General features: G+C 40.5%; 1 protein-coding gene across 4 annotated transcripts in view; it reads right to left on the bottom strand.

Annotated features, from left to right (window-relative positions):
- fhod3a (formin homology 2 domain containing 3a) overlaps positions 1-22,797 on the bottom strand; it is a 75,573-nt gene extending 52,776 nt beyond the window's left edge. For 3 of the 4 annotated variants that reach the window (XM_074613104.1, XM_074613106.1, XM_074613109.1), the window contains exons 1-3: positions 22,260-22,796; positions 14,684-14,793; positions 9,380-9,447 (exon numbers count right to left, since the gene is read on the bottom strand). In XM_074613104.1, coding sequence (XP_074469205.1) covers positions 9,380-9,447; positions 14,684-14,793; positions 22,260-22,424 — 343 coding nt within the window. In that variant the 5' untranslated portion in view covers positions 22,425-22,796. Of the gene's footprint in view, positions 1-9,379; positions 9,448-14,683; positions 14,794-22,259 lie in introns of all 4 variants that reach the window. The other variant, XM_074613103.1, reaches the window with a different exon arrangement.

Below are 22,797 nucleotides of genomic sequence, written 5' to 3'. Positions count from 1 at the left end.
ACTGGATTACACAGCAAGAACCATAAAAGCCATAAATAATCACAGTAGACATGTTTCCATTCAATTGTCAAGTGAATTTTAAGCGACATTTTGAAATGTTGTAGAAAAGAAATGCATATTAGGCAAGTTTCTATCAACTGGTTTGGTGCAACAAAAATTTCCCACAGCGTAGTTTGGTTAGAAGTTGGCGCTATAGGCTATGCATGGCTTTAATCAGCCAGTAAACAGAAAAACAGAGGTAGAGTTTGCGAACTGGAAACAAGTCCCCTTGACCATCTAGGCCCAGACACACCAAACCAACACCAGAGAACTAGTGGCAATGAAGGCCACCTGTTGCGTCGCGTCACGTCGCCTTTATCTTGGCCGAAAAGTTGCACTTGAACACACCGCAAAGACAAAAGCCGATGGTCAGTTACGAGGTACGTTCTGCGCCTGCGTGAGAAGAAATAACTCTCCACTGCTGATTCAACGTGCTGAATCGGCTGAAAAAACACAGAAACTGGCTGACTAAAGCCAACGGTGCGGGACACACCGCAGAAACTAGGCCGACAGATGCACACTGACAGCCCCAAACTGGCGGACTGCTGACTGTCGGCTTGGTGTGTCCTTAACCCATCTACGAGAGAAAAATGGAGTGAGGTCTTCAGGAATTTGTCTCAGTTGGGCAACTTTTATTTATTCTTTCATGTAAGCTAGTATTGGCCATTTTTCATGCCGTCCGGATGGGAATATCCAGGAAGACGGCAACTCAGTCATGGGAGTTAAATGTTTGCTAAGTCAGAATTTATTGTTTCCATAATCCATTTAGCGTGTCAACTCAAGCAAGCATAAAACCTTTTTTCCGCAATTGAGGAAGTTTGATCAAATTTTGCCGTTTCCCTACAGCTTTCCTCATGCAATACTTCAAATGTGCATAGCTGAGTCTAAGCAGCATTGCAATATGCACAATTATTTCTATCTGCTCATGGCTTACAGCAACAGAGAACATTTAACTTTGTTTAGACCACTTCCCAGACCTGATCTACTACTAAACTGGAAGACGGCAAGTTATTTACAGTTCGAGACAAACTGAAGAGTGCTACTGCAGAATTGAGAACAGCTGCAGGATAGATGCGTGTTACGAGTTTTTCGACAGCAGCTACTGCTGTAAAGTTATTCCACCACATCCACTGCTCTACACCTCCATCCCTAATGCCCCATCAGCCCATCTCTCCATCTCCCACAGCAGCAACTAAGGCATGACTCATGTGGGCGCAATGCTCTCAGTCGCTCCTCAGGGTCTCAGCTGCTGGTAGGGGTAGAGGGGAAACTATGTGAGTGATTTTCTCATTCCTTCTTTCACTCTGTGAAACACAGATTAAAAAAAAAAGAACAGGGCGTCCTGTTTTCTGAACAAATAACTGCTGATTTCCGGTAATGATGTGATAGTGAAAACAAAATACAATACGGACACATAAACACACATTTGCACGAAAGATATCATGGCTACGCACAGATAAAAACAGATTGAGTGACAGGTCTAAACTTGTCAAAGAGCATTGCAAACAAGTCATAAGCATAGCAAAACATCCTTGTTGACACATCCACACACGTGCACATAGAGAGATCATAAGGCACAATTTCTTGAGCCAAAGCAACAGGTGTCTATGTGAACAAAGAGTCACGAACATCAGAGTAAATATAGATTTAGAGATCAGAGCGGGCAGGCCAGGAAAAGAAATAAGTTGCAGGGGTTAAACGACAGAAGCGGACGGTGTTTGAATGAAACCAGTTAGGAGATGTGGAGGAGAAACAGAGACAAATGGACAAAATAGATTAATAGAGAAATTATGCCAGGTTGAAAAGTAGTCAGAGTATGGCTAAGGCTAATGTTGGTTAAGGTTAGCACAGATATTAGAGTGCAGCGTGTCAGCAAAACCATATAATGTGTCTGGTGTTTTACAACTGCACAGCCACAGATGTCCTATACCACTGCCCCCTCCCAGTTTACCCATTACCAAGCATTATCTCCCTGTCACACCATGCCATTACCAGGCCTTATCTCCCACAGCGGGGGGGACGCCAGCACAGTAAATCACTGTTGGAACCAGCTGTAGTCATCTCTCCCTGCAGCATCTCAAGGCCAGACTGCTGTCACTACCACTGCACCCCCGTCGGTAAAGCAACACTGTACTGCTTTTTCACGAGAGACCACCATGTCAGTAAGCTCATATTTACAGAGATTTTGACTGATTCCATCAAATCCTCCAAATCTCTCTACAGTAAATAAATACAGTTACTATAAACCTTTGTTTTTGTGTAGTGGCCTATCATTATTTTTTGATTTTAGGCAGGAAAAGACAGACAACACAATCTTCAACTCCGTTTTCGACAAGCTGCCAATTTGTCATCTAACAGCCCAACCCGACAAAATCAACCTTCACTCCACTTCAACCACCGGCCCCCGCCTCTCTTTTACAGTACTGCGGGGGGTGATTGGAGACGGATAATTGGGGCACAGAAATCCAGCAGCATAGGAGCCACATTTTTTTTTTTGAAAAAGGGCTAAATTCCAGAGGTAAGTGCCAAGGGATTTGAACAGGCTCCAAAACACATGCGAGGTCTTTTGTTCTGCACTACGGCTCTTTTGTTTCACCTGCTGTACAACTCATTACAGGGAGCTTTACCTGTCAGATAGCATACCCTCTCTGTATTTGATCATTTAAACTGTATTTAATTACTGCATATCCTTTCTCTACAGGAGAGGCTGGGAAATGAGGCCACAATGGGAAACAAAAGCTGTGGGAATGTACAGTTTAACAGTGTACAAATGAGAAAATTACAGTTTGCCAGTGCAGCTTTGTATGTGGTTTCATCATTAATCTTTAATGTTTTTTTCTTTTTTGCAGCCAGCTACAACATTAAAATGCATCCTACATGTTACCGCATCAATAATAATAATAATCTAATATTATAATATATAATAATATAACAACTAAAGAGCCCATTTGGCTGCACAGTGAGTACGTTTGCTTTTATAGGCCTATTTTAAGTACATTTCCTTGATTATATACTTACATACTTTTACTTATGTAAGATTCTGAATGCAGGACTTTTACTAGCAATTCAAAGTGTTTTTTAATTGTGGTATTGGTACTTTTTAGAGCTGTCAAAATTGGCCAAAACTAACGTTCGGATATCCGTTCTAAAAAACACATAGGTTTGTTCTATACGAATATCTATTTTTATTCATTATTTCTATGACACTGTCCTAACTGGCCGGGAGTGAGCTGATCGGTCGCCCTGTTTCTATTTATTCCTGTCGCTCACATTGAAAGAGATTCAATGGACGTGGAACGGCTGATTGTTGAAGTTGAAATGAGGAGTTAGCTATAATTACGATTATTATAATTATTATAGATTACGTCTCCAGTCTGATCTCGAGTACACAGCTGATAGGTACGTAGTTTGTTTGCATGACGTAAAGTACCGCCTGCTGTTAGGACACGGTGTCACTCTCTCTGTGGCTGAGTTCTCTCCATCATTATGGTTGGGGTTGAATTATTCCTCGTTCAGCTTGACCTAACGTTACATTTCATTTTCAATTAATGAAAGTGATGTGTGACTCCCATCATGTAGTGTAGTCAGTGCGCGTGAGGCAGACAGCCGCAGTAGTGCTGCCAACCCCCACAATTGAATATTAATTTTCATATTCAAATATCTGCTTTTTTTACTATTCAAATATATATATACTAATTTAGAATATTCGTTGTCAGCCCCAGTATTTTTACTGAAGTAAAAGATCCCCACCAGCCTCCCAGTCTCTCTGCTTTTCGCTTCATTAATGGAACATTGTAACAGCTAAATGGACCGTTTAGTAACATTTTCCGCTGCTACGTACATGCGCATCACGCGCTGTGCACTGCTCACGTAAAAAAACTGTTTAAAAATCTTTCAGAAGAAGAAATCGATTAGTTGTACAACAAAAGATAGAGTTCATTTCTCATACTACCTATCAACATTATTCCTTCCAATCATCTTCCTCAATCAACACGTTTTCGCCCCTCTCGCTTCCTGTAACACATTTAACGAGTAGAAGTTCAGCACTGTGCTGCCTTCCTCGCATGTTTCTGTGCTGTCAACACATTCTAAAGATAACACCTCCATTCACCTCCACCCCCTGAACCACCTCTCTCCACCCGTCAGCTATACGGTCTTCAACAACTCTGCTGGGACGCTAAAATCAACCCTTAAACAAGGGCTTCTGATTGGCACTCTAACGGGAGTGCAGACCACGAGGATCAACTGAGGCCCTGTTCAGACCTGGCATTATGTGAATGCACCCAAGACGCATCATTGAGATCTGATTGCTCAGACCACATTCGGAAATATAAGAAACATATAGGGCACACGGATAGAGTTTGAGAGACAAAAGAACGCATGAAAGAGAGATAGGCAAACTGATGAGGCTTAGGCCAAATCTTGTTCAACTTCAACCTAAAGCTGAGGACACCCAGGACACCTGATAAATTCCTGTTAAATTGACCCCAATGTCCTGGTGGTTCAAATACAACAAGTACTGGGAAGACCTGGATCATTAAAGTGCCACGAAGGCCTCTCCAGTGCAGACACACTGCTGGTGTAAGCACTACTCTGCAGGCAGACAAAGTCACTGCTTTGCTGACCATGCCAATGTGTTCTCCATCTCATAAACAACAGAAAAACTCATTATCTCACACACATTATCACACCCTCGCTCACACATACACACATCACAGAGCATCCTTAATCCCAAACTGGCAAGTCTGAATGAAATTTGATCTTTCCATCAACAGTGATGCCAAGAAATGCCAAGGAGGGCTGTCTCTCTCATAGTTGTACTCATTTTTTCAAACCTTGTGCCCTTGAAAGAAGATCAATGAGCGACTGAAGGAAGACGCAAACCCTAAGATCTCCCTAACATTTGACCTCAATCAAATCCTGATCCTTGTCAATCAAACCTGAAAGCAGATGAAGACAGCAAGATTAGGAAAATCTGTAAGGAATTGATCCTTTCCTGCATTTTCAATCACATATAACTATCATGCATGTGGCACAGCCAGCAATCCATCAATTCAAAGCCATGACACGCAATCCTATACTATACTGACCAACTAATTGTGAATCACAGATACTTGATTCCACAAGCGATTTGCATCCTTGATTGTGACAGACTTTTCATTTAGGGAGAGTATGCTGACCACTGCCCAGGCGATTTGAAGGTCAAGGCCCCCGAAGGATTAGAGAGCGTTATACTGGCAGATGAGTGGATAGCTGAACTGATTCATTGAAGCAACACTGAGAGGGGGTGGAAAATGGTCAGTAGATCTCTAAAGTGAATGGATAGCTCTGACTCTGGCTCACGCTATCTGATTATACTGTATGTCTGTCTAATGCAGCAGAATTACAAAGTGCCCACTCCAGAGTATCAACTCAGTCAGTCAGGATCTGGTTTGCTGCTCAGCATCTGTGCCATGCTGAATGAAATCTGGATTGTGGGCGATATAGTGAGCAGACTCTATCATCAAGCCTTGGCACCAAGCAACGTTCAAGTTCCACTCATGCCCTTCAAAAGGAAATGCATCTCATATGGTGATGATGCAGCCAATTCTCCAATAAAAAGTTCTGTTTTTGTAAGTTGTTTTTTTTTCAAATCATGCAGAGACAAGCAAATATAGCCTGGCTCTGCTTTTTTTTTTTCTTTTTTTTTTAACCACGATGAGCCATGGGAAGATCCCTCATAAGAGCTTGTGTGTGTGGGTGGGTGTGTATATTACATGTGCACGAGGGTGAGAGAAAAATTTAGCTTACACCACTTCACACTTCATACACTCGGTCGTTTGTGTAGGATGCATGTGCATATATATGACATATCAGAGAACTCTCAGCTTTATAGTTTCTGTCACAACCACACCTGTAATAACCTTGCACATGTCAAATTTGCACATTTGTTTACTACCTCATTTAATTTTATTTCTAAACAAAAATTGTAACTTGCACACTAATGTATATAGTATGTTATTGTTATTCTATGCTCATATTTTATATTTTCTAAGATAGTTGTAGTAGTCTGGCATATTTATAGTATATTCTAATATATTCTTTATATTGTGTATACTATAGATACTGTATTACCTCTAGTGTTAATATATGTATTTACTGTTCCTGTGCATTGCCTGGATAACCTGCTGCTGTAACATGAGAATTTCCCAATTTGGGATCAATAAAGTCTGCCTACCTACCTACCTACACACACATGTATATACAGTATATATCTCATGCGCCGCTGCTAAAATTTTACACATTCATTAATATTGTCTGGTCTCATGTTTCACCGAGTGCGGAGCTTATAGCCTCTCCACACACACACACACGGAGCAGAGCAGTTAACACACCAGTCATAATTTTGTATTAATGAAAACTCAACTCCTGCCTGGCATTTGCTCCTGGTGTTCTTCACCACTGTTTTTTGGAAGAAGGAAATAACGGCAGTAACAGGCAAACCAGCTTTAAAAGTGACGTATTTTGTTTTAAAATAAGTGCTGGTGGATTTAATTTATGCCGTTGTGAAGAGCGGTTCATGTGCATTTAGAAAAGTAACTGATAAATATTTAAAGAAACTCTAAAGAAGTGTGTTCAATTTGATGTAGAACGAGTTTTGGGTATAGACTGCTTTTGGGGCCGCCCATCCATGACACCTAAGCCGTCAATTTAGGGGAAACTCATCGTTTTCTCATCCCGGTAACAGCAAAGCTCGTCTGTGAGGCTGAAGAGATCTCTCATTCTAGAGAGGACAGGAGCCAACTGTTATTTTTATTTATTTTTTATAACTGCACTGTAAAAATATAAGTTATATCACATACTAAATTGAGAAACTGATGGTTATTTTTCTGTATGTGTACGTTTTCTCTCCATGACACCATTAGTCCCACTCCTCGTGACCTTTCACCTCATCACGTTCCCAACCAATCCGCAACACTCATTCTAGGATCCAGATTTAGCACTGCTATCACTGGCATGGAGAATGTTGACCATGCAGACAAGTCATGGAGGAAAGCAACGAGCACAGACAAAGTGAGGGTGATATAAAGAGAGAGAGTTGCAGACAGAAAAAAAGGAATGCATTGCTTGTTGTATGACTTGCATTAAAATAATAAGAAAACAGACAACAAAAAACATCCATGTGTTCTCAGTATATTATTTTTTCTAGATCATATACATTACATGATAAGCCAGTAGGCAAGAAATACAATCCCAGAGTGAGGAAATTAAGTCTTGTAGCAGCTGTAAGGCTAAATTGTGAGTGGCCTGTTCTGGCAACTGTGTTAGATATTGGTAAAATCTACACTTTACTGTACATTACAGTACAATACTAAGAGTCCACAGCTATGCTAGCAGCTATGTTAGGCTGTAGGGGAGAGTGGGGTAAGATGAGCCAGTGGGTAAGTTGACCCACCCCCTGTATCTAGGCAACTGTGATTATGTTTTGTCATGTGACCATAAATTCAGGAAGTACCCATCATTTCTATCTTGCCGTGATGGAGAGAAGCACATGGGAGAAGTAGTAAGTACTTTTTTACACCAAAAACAGTTTTTTCCTTGTCAAAGTAAATTTTCTGCTTGTCAGGAATAATGACTGTTACGTCAAAGCAAATTTATCCACGTCTAAAAAAATGTATTATACATGTTGGTGATTTACTAAGGTATAAAACCATGTTGATCACTTTGCTAAAGATTAGCCTGAATTGCTAAACTAGGCCATTTTTTCCAGATTGGTAGCTATGGGGCAAACTGAACCAAAGGCTATGGGGCAAGTTGAGCCACCGGAGCACTTTTTTTTGGAAGGTCATTTTTTTCAGACAGCTTTGTTATAGATGCATGCTGATAATTTCACTGATAGGAGAGATCCTGAAATTAAGGTTCATGTTTTCATTCTACTTCTGTCTAATTTTTCCTAACCTCGAGGACAGCATAAGTAAAAATTGGCTCATCTTACCCCAGTCTCCCCTACATAGCTAATGATGTTCACCATCTTAGTTTCGCATTTCATGCTATGCTACATACTAACATTTGTTAATAAGCACTAAACACAAAATACACAAATACTGATGGTAATGTCATCAATTTTGCAGGTATTTGGTCAAAAACCAAAGTATTGGACAAACGGAAATTTTTACATGATGGTGGTGTGAAATGAAAAGTTCAAGTTAGGGCTGCACGATTACGGCCAAAATGATAAACACGATTATTTTACTAAATATTGAGATCACAATTATTTACTGCTTTTAGGGACAATATGTTTTAATTGCACTTTCGCATTTAAATAAACAGCACTGCTTTCACTCTCATGTTGTGCTACAATCCTGATAATGTACAAATCTTTGCATCAAAATAAGACTTAAAATAAGGTTATTCTTCACCTGAATTCAGTGCATTTTCGTTTTGCTCGTCTGCTCTCTATTATTACTCTTCTACTATGGAGTTTTTCACAGACTGCCGCTGAAAGGTGCTCGTGCAGCGGCACGACAGCTGCCTAAAAGTGAAGCCAAAACATCTCGATCACCCCCTGGTGGCTGGCTGTTAGTTTAGGACGTTTTCTATCAGTGGAGCACGCATTTTAAACGTCAATATCGCAGTTGATCATGTTCATTTAATTGCAGGAAGCCATTATCGCGATTGATATTCGATTAACTGTGCAGCCTTAATTCAAGTATCTGTAGTACCAAAATAAAAAAAAGAGGATTTGTTGGCTCTGTGTTGCTTCACAGTGTGTTATCCTCTCAACTCCATCTCCTATCATTCCCATCCTCCCTTGAAAAGCTCTCATTCAGTTCTTTCTTCCTATACTCTTATCATCACTTATCGTGCTGCCATCTTTTTCTTTAAGCACCCTCTTACTTTCAATGACACTCACACCTCCCTCCCTCTGTCTCTTCCTCCCTCCTCCTCTTCACCATTACAAACTGGGAAGAGTTAAGGGCATCACACTGTGAAGACTTCACCAGCCCCAGAAGGGGGAAAAAAAGGAGCTTACACTTAAAGCCACATAAAAATCTTCCATTCGCTTTTCTCTATCTAAACCGTGTAAAAGCTTGCATCATAGATCATAATAATTACTGACATGATCACAATACCACGTTGAATTTGGAGTAATTTCACATACCAGTCCAACCTGCCTCTGAGTGGGAGGTCTCAGGTCTGTCTGACCCCAGCATGTACCACGTGTAAACCCCTGGACAGCCATCTAAGCGTGTAGTACAGTGTGTTCTTAGGCTTGCTGATGTGTTTGACGGGGCATGTGTGTGCATCCAGGGAGAAACTCATGTTAAACACATATATAAACATGTCACACAGCACTCACCGATGCAGGCGTGTACACGGACGGTCAGCTGGGTCCGTAGAATAACACTGTGCTTCTTCCCTCTGGACCTGACAACGAGAGGAGAAAAAAATATCTTGAAGTTTCTGCAGCATCATTTTTCACGTACAGCACAACCTGTCAAACTTGTTTCATGTATTTTCTGGAATTTTTCATGGCATTAGTGGAGTGATCTGTCTTGTTTTACAATTTATTCACACTTGATTCTAGAAAAGAATATACTGCAACTAGTAAAACGGCATTGGAAAAGGAAGCACTTATCTCACCCAGTTGGCTAATTCTTTAAGGAAAATAAAAAAAATGCTGTTACTTGTGTCAAGGAAAATGAGATTTTAAGACAAAATATGAGGCAAGGACTTGTTATGATGGACCTTTTGTTTACAATGCAGAGGCAGTTGTCTTGGCATGATGGGAATGGTGCAGACAAACAGTAGCCAGCATTGGATTTGTACCCCTATACTGATACACATCTGAGCCTTGAGGACAGACAGCAAAAGTGCAGGAGCAGACACAACACACATGCACACATCTCCACATACTACCGCGAGCACATATTCATCATACACAGCATATTTCCAGTGGGAAAACAAATAGAGCACACACAAACATAAAGTATGATGGTATTTTGGGAGAAACTCTCTCTCCTAACCTTATCTTCCAATCTGTAGGAGTTAATCACTGACTTCCATCACAAACACGCTGATAGCGTCCAATCCAAGCAGGGAAAGCACTTCTCTGATAACACACACTGCTGCAATATACCCGTTATGCATAACATGCAGTAAGGATAACTCACACCCAAACAAGACACCAGCTGGCCAACTATCATTCCTTCTGTTAAAGCTGCGTTATCAGCTTTGCTCGGAAATAGAGCAAAAACGTTTACACGATCTGCTGAAATGCTGATAGAACTGTGTTTTTCTTGCTGTTACCTGTCTGATACTGTATTGTGTGAGAATTACAGTCAGAGACTCAGGGAGAATGAGGGTTGGACCGTTGGATGTGAGAATGTAAAAGAAGATTCAACATATATAATGTATAACTGTGAGGATAAAAAGTGATGTTATGGATTAAAAACGCTGGTGAGATGGGAGGATTCATTACACTTTATATTTTTATTATTCAAAACACTATTTCAATATATGTGGAATAATACAAAAACAGCTAAAATGGCTTGGAGGGAGTCTGGCTACTCTGCATCATAATCTACAGCAGTTTCCTCCCATTTTCATTTAGCAAACACATACTCTGAGCTGTCCTTGTCACCAGAGGACCTTGTTTACTATCAACTGTGGTGAACAGTGTCCTACCGCAGCTGGAACACATTTTTGACGTGTGGGAACATAAATTCTGGGTGAAAATCACTTTCCATCAATCTACTCTTTATGACACTCTGGACATTCTTCAGTGAAAGGTAATTTTCAGTTCAGGTTCGTCAGTAAAAAGTAGAAAAAAATAAGCCTTAATTATATACTATTAAAACACATTGTCTTTATAGCACATGTGAATAGTGTCCATAAGCCAATCACCATGATACCATGATACAGAAAAGCACATTTTAATTGCCATGCATATAGACAACAAGGCAAAATTGTTGTGATAATTGTGAGATTAGAGAAGCTTCAGCAGGAAAAAACAGTGCATGTGAAAACTGTATGTGACAAACAGCTATAAATAAAGCACAGTACCATCACAACTGTTGAATAGGTGCATCTAGCTAACACTATGCTTTACTTTAAAGGACTACTTCATCCACAAAATAACCATTTGTACATATATTACCCACCATATGTTACCTTGAATTCTTGAAGAAAACATAGTTTTTCTCGCACGCCTCCACGGTGAACGAAAAGGTCGAAAAACGGAGTAAATCCTTGATGAAATTAAGTAAATGGGGGTCCAGGTTTAACAACAGCAAATCTATATTAATTCATCAAGGATTTACTACCTTTTCGGATAATAATAATACACAAATTGATACACAAATGGTCATTTTGTGGGTGAAGTATTCCTTTAAAGCACAAGTTAAAATATGTGGTGTGAGGCTGAGATATTGAGTACGATTAGTTTATTCATTTCCGACACTATATAAATAGTGTTCTTCTGACAAAAGGAGGACAGGAAAAGCTTAGTCAGAAGCATCCATCATCAACCTCTGTGATGTTTAGACATGAAAGGGTCAAACCCAACCCAATAGGTGAATCATCTCCTATTGTCGGCACAGTATGTCCTTGGTTGGATGACAGACAAGCCTGACCTATCCAACCAGTTCCCCAAGAGCTACTTCAGAAAACCACAAGCCTTAATACACCTGTCAATCATCTGTCACATGGTTTACCAAGCACAAAATAAAAACACACATTGACAACAAATATATGTAGAACACAAATGTAGAACACATGGAAACAACCACACAATGACACAGATAAAAACCCAGCCTAGGCCTTTCCCGCTAAAAAAAATGTAAACAATGCACCACGCGTCAGAATTCAGCACTGATTTGTCTGTATATGTGTCAATGTGCTGTTGTCAAGGCTGTTATTATCATGCCTGTGACTCTTTCTGACAGGACCTGTCATTACGCTCATGACTAAGAGAAAGTCGGTCTTTTCTAAAAGGCTCCATGAGGCTTACTCCTTCCTTCATAAAGTAGGCTATACCAGCAACGACAAGGCTGCGTTCTGCGTTCTGCACACACAGAGTACATTTTGGGTCACACACAGTGGAAATGCTGATATAAAGAATCAAATTAAAACGCCCAGATAGCAATGTACTGTATAATAGTTGGCAGAGACTGTGTCACAGTCAGGCCATTTAGCCGGTGTTACACTGAAATCTGTGACCACCGAAATCTGTGACTCCAGAGGAGCCAGCAACAAGACACCACTATTTCTGATGGCTGTCGTCAGAAAATGTGACCCCACTGTGCCTAACTTTTGCTGTCCCAGTTTGCACCACACTTAAAATAATAATAATAATAGTATACTTGTTTTCAGTGCTTATATAGATGTGTATCATGTTCTATATAACATGATACACATGTTATATAGAACAACATGTGTTCTATATACATGTTATTGGGTTAGGCCGAGTCATTATTACCTAGGCCTAACCCAATATAAAAATGTAAACAATGCACCACACGTCATTCAACACTGCTTTGCATGTATGTGGGTCAATGTGCTGTTGTCAAGGCTGTTATTATGATGCTTGTGGCTCTTTCTGACGGAACCTGTCAGTATGCTCATGACTAAGAGAAAGTGGGACTCCGTGAGATTTGCTGCTTCCTGCATAAAGTAGGCTATAACAACAACGACAAAGCTGCGTTCTGCACACACTGCAAGATTACATTTTGGGTCGCACACGGTGGAAATGCTGATATAAGATCAAATTAAGACGGTTACATAGCAATATACAATAGCTGGCAGAGAATGTGTTACAGTTATTTAACCGGTGTTGCACCGAAATATGTGACCGCAGATGAGCCAGCAACATGAGGTTGCCTTGTGTTCAAAAGATTTGACCCCTATCTTTTGCTTTTCTTTTAGAGTTTTTCTGAATACATCTTTTAAATAAAAAATATTAAAATCATTTAAAAAAATTAACAATTTAGTTTTGTGTGTTTTCTGTCACGTATTTATGACATATTATACAGGTAAGGGAATTCAGCAGCAGGCAACAGCAGGAATTCCCTGCGAAGCCGGGGTGGATACACAGGAAACTGTGGGGTCACATTTCCTGACGACAGCCGTCTGAAAAGCTGACCTCATATGTTGCTGGCTCCTCTGTGGTCACAGATTTTGGTGTAACACCTGCAGCCTGCTTTTGTGCACACCTGATACCTTGTGTTTAGCTAGTTTTAAAAGTCATCTGACAATCAATAATTAAATTATACCAATGTAGTCCTTGTGTTTACTAATGCCACCATACAGTTTTCAAATACACTATATGTTTTGTTGGATTTTTTGGAGACAAAACATAATTTTTCATCTGTTCAGGCGCTGTCCATGGTGTTGAAAGGTGCAAATAATTGCTCCCCATCCTGATGGAAAAGCCTATGGTGCGTGCATAAGCGCATACCGGTACACTTAGGGTCCCGGTGACGGGGTAACCGACTTCCACATAACACTGGTGTTTGGAAAATATGGTCACCCTATCTCAACAGCAGCATTGAACACAATTTATCTACTGTTTTGATGTACTGGGAACTTACTAACTAGTAACGTTAGTTGTTGTAACATTAGTTAGCTAATAGTTAGCTATTGTATAGCCTCAGGTTTTCTCAGTGTTTTATAGCAGAGGCTGGTTACCTAACGTAAGGCTGAAATAGAGACTGCTTCCACTAACAATATATACAAATAATACACCTTTATGAAATAAAAAATAACCTTCAAGGACAAGGGAAACGTTTGAGGTGCTATGGTGCTTTCAGCTGCTGAAAATTAAAAGTGATTGGATCCTATTGGATAGCGGATCCCCAGGATCAGTTTGCCATAATTCACTGTCATAATGATGAATAATCAGGCTGGCAAGCTTCCTATAATTTCACTATATAAAGCCTATATATAAATAAAAAAACAAAACTGAAACATGTACAAATTATTGTACATTTAGAGTTGTTTTTTTTTACTTGTTGATCATACAAAGAGCTGAATTATCATACAAATTAGATAATTATGTGAACCTTGCAAAACTGAGGTGCTATTTTGCACAATAAAAAGGCCAGTTTAGGCCCCAATCTACTACTAAATTGATCAAATCAAAGTGTGTCAGGATCTAGATGGCTTACCACCACTGCTATACAACTTTCTGGTGGAAATCCTGAGCCCTAGTAGCAGATTTCCACTTTCCATTTCTCTTGTTAACCCAAAGAGAGACACCAGCACTGCTGCTGGGAGATATAATGAGAGACTGAAAATTACTTCACCACAACGCTGTTACAAAGTGATCATGCTGTTTCTTCTAGAGTTGACAGGTTTGTGAACCGTGAAATTGTGTCACAAAGAAGATCAGAATATCAATTATTGTAAAAACAACAGTGTAAGAGAGCTGTAGCTGTGGAAGGGAGGGCACATCTGTCCCCGCTTTCCAGAGCGCTTCATACTTTCCATGAACTTGTGCTTCCAAGAAATCCATATCCAGCAGCTTGTGATTCTTCCCATTTTATAAGAATGGAGAAACTCAGAAAAGATATATGTGTGTGTCCACGGTTGGAGATGTTTTGACAGTGAATACTGAGAGTGTATAAGTCTGTTTCGAAGGGTATAAATGTGAATCATGTCTCACCCTGTGTCATCCTGCTGAAAGCCCTCCAGCTCGTCCTTTTGCTCAGCCAGAGAGGACTCCAGATCCAGATAGGTGCCATTGTGGGAGAGCTGCAGCGCACAGTCATCAAGCTATGGAAAAGAATGAATACAAAAGTCTCAATGAATGATATAGACCTGAACTAAAAATACTGGATTGAACAGCGTTGAACTGGAACAACTTAACAATATGCATTTACACCCAAATTAGGGATGGAAAATATGGTTGAGCACTTGGACATACAGGGTGGCATGTGAAATTTCCCTGGCCATGCTGTGATGGACGTACATGAAACATCCACAGGAATGACATTGGTGTCTGCTCGGCCTACTATTTTTTTAATACTCGCTCATCTCTGCGTGTGTTTCACACCCGTTTTTGAAACAATTTGAGCCCGTAAAATAAAGCCAGTTTAGGGGATTTCAACATGAGTCGAGTGTGTACAGTGATCCATGAAAAGTGGGAGAACCATATGTGGTGTGCATTACAAAGCTGTTAAGGGAATTAACTAAAAATAAAGTGAAAGCTGTGAGAAAAATTACACTTAAATATTGTTTAAATTGTGTACAATATGAAGCTACAGCACATTTAAGTCTGCTTGTGGAGGGAGCAATCATTCCCACATACATCATTTACATTTATGCACATTCTGTTTTTCACTTCTCAATAACAGACCAGTCTTGCCTTCACGCCATCTGTGATTGCATGATCTAAGGTAGCTCTGCAGAGCGGCCCACGTCAGAATTGACCCGCTATGCTCTGTGTAATGAGAAACCCTGCTGAGTTTGAGACCAGGTGCTCAGTAATATATCTGCACACCACTGGCATTGATGTTTATGGGTACGGTCACAAGTTGATAGCAGGTGCGAGCAGCTACAACTCATAAAAAGTAACATACACCATGGCATTATTGTTACAATAAGCTTTGCAACTTATTGTTAAAGCTTCTGATGTATGAATATAGGTGAATGAGATCAGAGTCATGAGTTTGAGTTAGCATTTAGCACCACCATATGCCTAACCTAGCCTCTGGTGTGCTGCCAACACCCCCTGGCTGTCTGGTCGAGCTGCATGACGACACTCCCTGACCAGCAGAGATCACAAGACCTGCTGCTGCTCTCTGTCGCTCTGTTTCTAAGTGAGAAGGAAGGACAGAGAGACAGACTGTTGGATGGACTCACAGCATAAATATAACCTTGCTATATTTACTCTGCACTGAGGCAGCATGCACACGGGAGCTCAAGGGTGGGTGTGTCTGCAGGGGCTACCGGGGGGCACCGCCGAGGCCAACGTGTTGCAAAAGGAGACGCTGACAGTCATCCATGTCGCAATGAACTTTGCAGCACATAAGCAAATTACTCTGACTCTGGGTTCTGCTCCAGTTTTACCAAAAGTTCATCCTAAGGAGGACATGAATGTGTGTACCAAATGTCAAATCCAAAATGTTGTGCCAATCCATCCAATAGTTGATGAGATATTTCAGTCTGGACCAGTGGGCAACCTCCACGTCTGAAAAGTGAAGCCAATGCTGAAGTGCTTTAAACTTGCATTCTTTCTAATAGCCAGCAGGGGGCGACTCCTCTGGTTGCAAAAAGAAGTCTGATTGTATAGAAGTCTATGAGAAAATGACCCTACTTCTTACTTGATTTATTACTTATTATGACTTTATGGTCTCAATCGCTAGTTTCAAGTCTTCTTCAATACAGCATGATGTTCATTCAGTAAATTATGGTCCCAATAGACCATAAAGCAGGATACGCTTTAGGGTGCGGCTACCTTATGATTGACAGGTTGCTACCACAGCATTGTCCAGCCTGGGAGTTGTCCGTGTTTCCGTCTTACAACTAGACCTTTCACTGCGTGTTTTTAGTCATTTTTGTATTCAGTGTTCGGTTGTACTTAGTTCTACCCTCTCGTGTCACTTCTGGTTGCAAAGGAACAGGATGGCGACGGTCAAAATAAACAATCATTTAGTAAATTATGGTCCCATTTAGAGTAAAATAGACAATAAAGCAGGGTATGCTTTAGGGCAGTGGTTTTCAAAGTGGGATCCGGGGACACCCAGGGGTCCTTGAGCGGGTTCCAGGGAATCCCCAGCAAAAATGTTCACTATAAATCCATCCATATGTAACACACTTACAGAATCTATGATTATTTTGGTCATAGATTTAAAATACTTTCTGTAATAAAATATCTAAAAGCAAAAATCCTATCAGATGGGGAACCCTGGGACCAAATCTTATCAAATGGGGATCCGTGGTCTAATTTGTGTCAATTTAGGGGCCCTCAACGTGAAAAAGTATGGGAACCACTGCTCTAGGACGTGGCTACCTTGTGATTGAGAGGTACCTACCACAACGTTGTCCGGTCTGGTGGTAGGCCTTTTTCACGGAAGACATTTTGACATGTCACAGTGGGAAAAGCACAGGCGTAAATAATGAAACAAATGATGACTGAATTCAATCTAACTGCTTTGATTTCAGGTTCAAGGTGTCGTAAATGCTGGCTCATTGTTACTCCAACTGGAACACTTGAATACAACAGAGCCGTCGTTAGTGTTATTAGGAACACCTGTGTTTTTCTTACAATGACAAGTCAAAATGTCTGCTGTGAGAAAGGCCTGTTGTCAGTGTTTTCATCTTTAACCCTTTCACAGTCTGTTTTCAGTTCAAATTAAAGTTAGTTAGAACCTTTTTGGTCATCTCAAAATGTCTTATTCATCATTCAGATGCCCTCCCTCTTGGGTCGCAAAAAAAACAAGATGATGAAGGCCTCAAAATGGCAGTCCACAAACCGACGTGTGATGTCACAGTGACTACGTCCACTTCTTATATACAGTCTCTAGCACGTCTGAAAATATGAACTAATAAAGAGGAAATAAAGCTAGTGCAAATATTTGAAGGGCCTTTTTTGTAGGCTAGTGATTGACTAAGTAGAGGGGGGAGGGTTAATCATGCCCTGTCCCACTGCCCCACTTTTATGTAGGACAAAAGCATGTCTTGTGCCCAATCCGCCGTCCTTATTCAGCACGTTTCTTTCCAATATTCCACTTATACATAACAGTATGTCTTGCCCTTGATTGAGGCTTTGTTAATGTCTCTGAAAATCCCCCATTCTGTCTAACACATGTCCCAAGACAGAGCTCAACCACCATCACCACCACCACCTCCGCCTCCAGCTCCCTGCTTTCTTCTACTGCTCCGCTTTATCTACACACATTACTCAATCGTACAAATACTGCTTGGACAGCGAGAAGCAATCCCTCTGTAACACAATACGTTAACAGCTCACCCTCCAAAGGGTGTCTCCTTCCTTAAACACTTCGCTTGGGTAATAGCAGTAATATCATAACAAAACACATCATGCTGGACAGAGCCGACAGAGAGAGAGGTGGCTCCAGAAGGAACCGCAAGCTACTTCACACTCGAGGCTCCGGGACGGGCCAGGGAAACACTTAGTGGCTAGTATACTTTACACTCATTTAATCAAATTCTCCCCGAAGAGAGAGAAAAAAGAGTGGGGGTAGGGGAGTAATTACTTCCACGTTAAAACAACATCGAGCCTGCTGGCGATGACGATGGGTCGACATTTAACAATAACCTTACGTAACTTAAACGATGAGTTTTTAAGAACTTTAGTGTCAAAATCAGAGCCACATAGGGCCCGGCTCTTTGAAGAGCGTGGAGGAGGGTGTGTTCTACATGGCTATTAAATCTCCCAGTGTTGCTTTAATGGCAGCCCTTTGGTAATGAAATAAAAGTTGAGCTGTGAAGTCGAGGCTTTGTTGTTTTTTTGAGAGGGAAAGGGAGTTTTTCACTGCAAAACTGTGGCTGTTTGACTGATGGTGAGGCTTCTGCATTGAGCTGAACATCTACTGTATGTATCATCTTGTCTTAGTGCTTAATTTGACTGGAAGGAGTACTCAGTGAAAGTAAAAGTAGAAATACCACTGTGTAAAAAGACTCAGTACAGAAGTATTTTCAGCAAAATATACTTAAAGTATCAAAAGTAAAAGTATTCATTATGCAGAATGGCTTCTTTCACAGTGTTATATTATTATAGAATATTTTATTATTCTGTTTGTATCACAAACAAATTCATGTAAGAGTATTTTAATGTTGCAGTTCCTCAATGTGGAGCCAATTTTAGATACATTGTATACTACTGGGTAGATAAGTAGTATAGTACTACATCATAAGTCTGTCATGTTATTTATTATTTATTAAACATCTAATCGTGATTGCTTGATTGTCCAGGATTAATTGCGATTAATCGCACATTTTTTATCTGTTCAAAATTTACATATTTATTATTGGAAATCAATTAACAACACAGAACAATGACAAATATTGTCCAGAAACCCTCACAGGTACTGCATTTAGAATAAAATAATATGCTCAAATCATGACATGGCAAACTCAAGCCCAACAGGCAACAACAGCTGTCAGTGTGTCAGTGTGCTGACTTAACTATGACTTGCCCCAAACTGCATGTGATTATCATAAAGTGGGCATGTCTGTAAAGGGGAGACTCGTGGGTACCCATAAAACCCATTTTCATTCACATATCTTGAGGTCAGAGGTCAAGGGACCCCTTTGAAAATGGTCGTGCCAGTTTTTCTTCATCAAAATTGAGCGTAAGTTTGGAGCGTTATTTAACCTCCTTCGCAACAGCGATGGATTCCTTTGGTTTTCTAGTTTCATATGATACCAGTATTTTCACTCTAGCTTTAAAACTGTGCACGCTACAACCTAAAAACCACAAGTTGCGTTAACGCATTAAAGAAATTAGGCATTCAAATAAATTAATGTTAGCGCGTTAACTTTGACAGCCCTAGTTTTTATATGTAAAAATATGTTTGACACTTAGTCAAATAAATGTTGTGGAGTAAAAAGTACAATATTTCCCTCTGAAATGTAAGTATGTCAAAATAGTACTTACTGTATGTATAGTACTTGAGCAAATTAACTTTCTTACATACCACCACTGCATCTTTAACATTCAAATGTCCAACTCTGAAAAGTGATTCTGTGAGAATAAAGAAGGAAACTTCTTTGTTAAGCAGTTTGGACAAAATGACACATCCCATGCACACAAACCAGTGATGCACCGATTTAGCCCTTGGCCTAACCGTATGTGTGTGTGTGTTTATGTGTGTTTGTGTTTGAGTCTACACTAAACTGGTACGTGGTCAGAGAGGTGGAAGAAGGAGATGGAGGAAGAGGTCAGGAAAACCACGGTACCCAAAGTGAGGAGAACAAAGTGTCGCAGGGATCCAGGCCCCGGCCGCCGCAGGAATTCTGGGACAAGTGACCTATACTTTACATGCAGCCCAGCCAGCCGTACACAGAGCTCTACCATCACAACATATAATAATACAGTTGGCTTTTCTCAGAGAACAGCACAGAAGGTTAAGACAAAAAGAGAGAAAGGGGTGCTTAAACAAAGAAAGACTGAGAAATAGCTCAGGGAAATGTCATTTTCCGATAATATGATAACATTCAACACCAACTTTTACATCCTGGACAGTCTGACGTGCAAATTTACAGCAGTTTCATCCCTATAATCTAAGCACAATATCCAGTTGCCATTGCGCACAGTCTTCCTCCTGATGGGAGCAAAATTGCAAACACGAACGCAGGCTGTGCCATCTGTCTGCGTATAGGTTGTAATCATAAGCTTTTCTGTGCTGCGGGCCATTTTTCATTTGTTTTGTGGCTTTTAAAGATGGGGCAGCAAAAGATCTCATTGGTCTGGAAAACCACTCTGCTGTTGAACGTTGGTTTGCTGTCAGGACTGTGTGCCAGCAGTGGAACTCTCTTTTTCTCTGTGTCTCACTTTTATTTTCAATTCAATTCAGCTCGAATTAGGCTAAATAGGGCTGTCAAAGTTAACGTGATAATAATGTGTTAACGTAAATTTGTAGAGTGAAGATACTGGTATCATATGAAACTAGAAAACCTAAAGTATCCATTGGTACCAACCATGTCATATGAGCTTGTCAGGAAGGAGGTTAAATAACGCTCCAAAATCACACTAAATTTTGGCGAGGAAAAACTGGCATGGCCATTTTCAAAGGAGTCCCTTGACCTCTGACCTCTAGATATGTGAATGAAAATGGGATCTATGGGTACCCATGAGTCTCCCCTTTACAGACATGCCCACTTTATGATAATCACGTGCAGTTTTGGGCGAGTCATAGTCAAGTCAGCACACTGACACACTGACAGCTGTTGCTGCCTGTTGGGCTTGAGTTTGTTATGATTTATGCATATTTTTTCATGCTAAATGCAGTACCTGTGAGACTTTCTTTGTCATTGTTTTGTGTTGTTAATTGATTTCCAATATATATACGTACATTTTCATAAAGCAAGCATATTTACAAGCAAAGGTACATTTTAACAGATACAAAATATGTGATTATTTTGCGATTAATCCGCGATTCACTATTGTAATCGATTGACAGCCCTTAAAGCATCTGTTTACAAATGAAGAGTAAAAACAAGGTCAAAAAGTAAGCTGCACCTTTTGGGTGTGTTTGTGTGACTCAGCCTTGTCAGTAAGGAATGTGTTGCTGCTTTTTTCTGGGTTGCTTTTCACACAGAAATTCACTAAGAATGGCGCTTTCTCTCTTATCACACACCCATCGTAATCTGACACTAAAATTTGATCGCCTGTGATTTTCGCTGGGAACCAGAGCTTTCACTGACTGTCACATATATCTGGTTGCTCTGATGCCTTTGCACACCTGACACTGTGACAGTGCAAAACACATTCATAAATAAGAAATTCACATTTAGACAGGGACGTTTTCTTATTTCTAACCCCCTCAACGGAGAGGTCGAAGGTTAGCGTCAAGGTTTCTTTGAGTTAAAGGAGATCTTTCAGTAGAGCAAATGTATGCCAACATGGATGGGATATAATGTCGCTGTGGGCTTTGAGGGGAAACATTTGCAGTCCTCAAGCTGGAGAGCCAATCAGTTGTGCTTGCATGTGTTCTCAAAATAGCCTCTGAATGGTGGGTATGGAAGTTTATTTGCAGTATAGGCTTGAAGTGGAAAAAACAACACCTCATGCAACCCTGATTTAAACCTATGTATTCACAAGAAGGTGTGTTTGAATCTGAACATGAAAAATATCATATTTTTATGAAGATTTTTAGTTGTCATCGAGTTTCTAGTGATCTTATTTTTGCTTTATTATGGAATATATCACTATAAAATTCCCATATGTTTTTTTTTTGTTATGTGTTTGTTTGCTTTGTTGTTTTGTTTTTTTAACTCTACTCTTTCTTTTTGTCATTATTAATTATTGTTATTTATTTTCTTGGTTTTGTTTTGGTTTTGAATGTTGAGGTTGTTTTCTTTAGTGTACTTGATGGGTTAATGGTCTGTAAGCTCATCTACTTAAAAGTTGGTTTATAGACTGTTGTAATTACAAACAGTGGATTGCATATATGAAAACAGCCTTGAAAAAAATAAAGTGTAAAAAAATAAAATCCCCATATATTCTCAAGAGGCTACATAAGTGTAAATGAGTTGTTTACTGGTAATCCTACCTTGTGTGGAGCCTTGAGGAGCCGGTGGATGCCTGCTAACTGGTTGATGAGTGGGATATCCTCCCTGAAGGTGTACAGTGGCGGTCTGGTCGGTTCTGGGAAATTGGTGCTGTTGAACGGATCGGTGTCATCTAAAAACTGAACCCTGCACACAAGTGTGGCCATGGTGCATCCATGCAAGTGTCTTCTCCAGTGAGAGCTGTAGGCTACCAGCTATGGGACTCGGCTCGTTGCAGCGCTCCTCTCCTGGTAACGAAAAAACAAACCCTGGGTCGCCAAGTGCGCTCCTGTGAGCAGACTGTTGTCTTCCCACAGGACAGGACAGGACAGGGAGGACAGGGGGGTATAGGAAGAGTACTGGAAGCCGAAAAAGGTGGCACAACCTAAGGAGCCCGGTCAGTATCCTTCCTTGTGCTCGCCCTGAGATTGTTTTGGTGCGTAATTGTCGGAGAGGCAGGTGGCCAGTGGTAAAAGAGGAGGCAGCCTTCTGCTGGAGAGTGAAGGATCAGAGCAGCTTGGGACAGCCGGTCTGTCTGAG

The sequence above is a fragment of the Sebastes fasciatus genome, chromosome 17 (assembly GCF_043250625.1).
Source record: "Sebastes fasciatus isolate fSebFas1 chromosome 17, fSebFas1.pri, whole genome shotgun sequence".
NCBI classification, from domain to species: domain Eukaryota; kingdom Metazoa; phylum Chordata; class Actinopteri; order Perciformes; family Sebastidae; genus Sebastes; species Sebastes fasciatus.
This window is presented reverse-complemented; position numbering and strand designations above follow the sequence as displayed.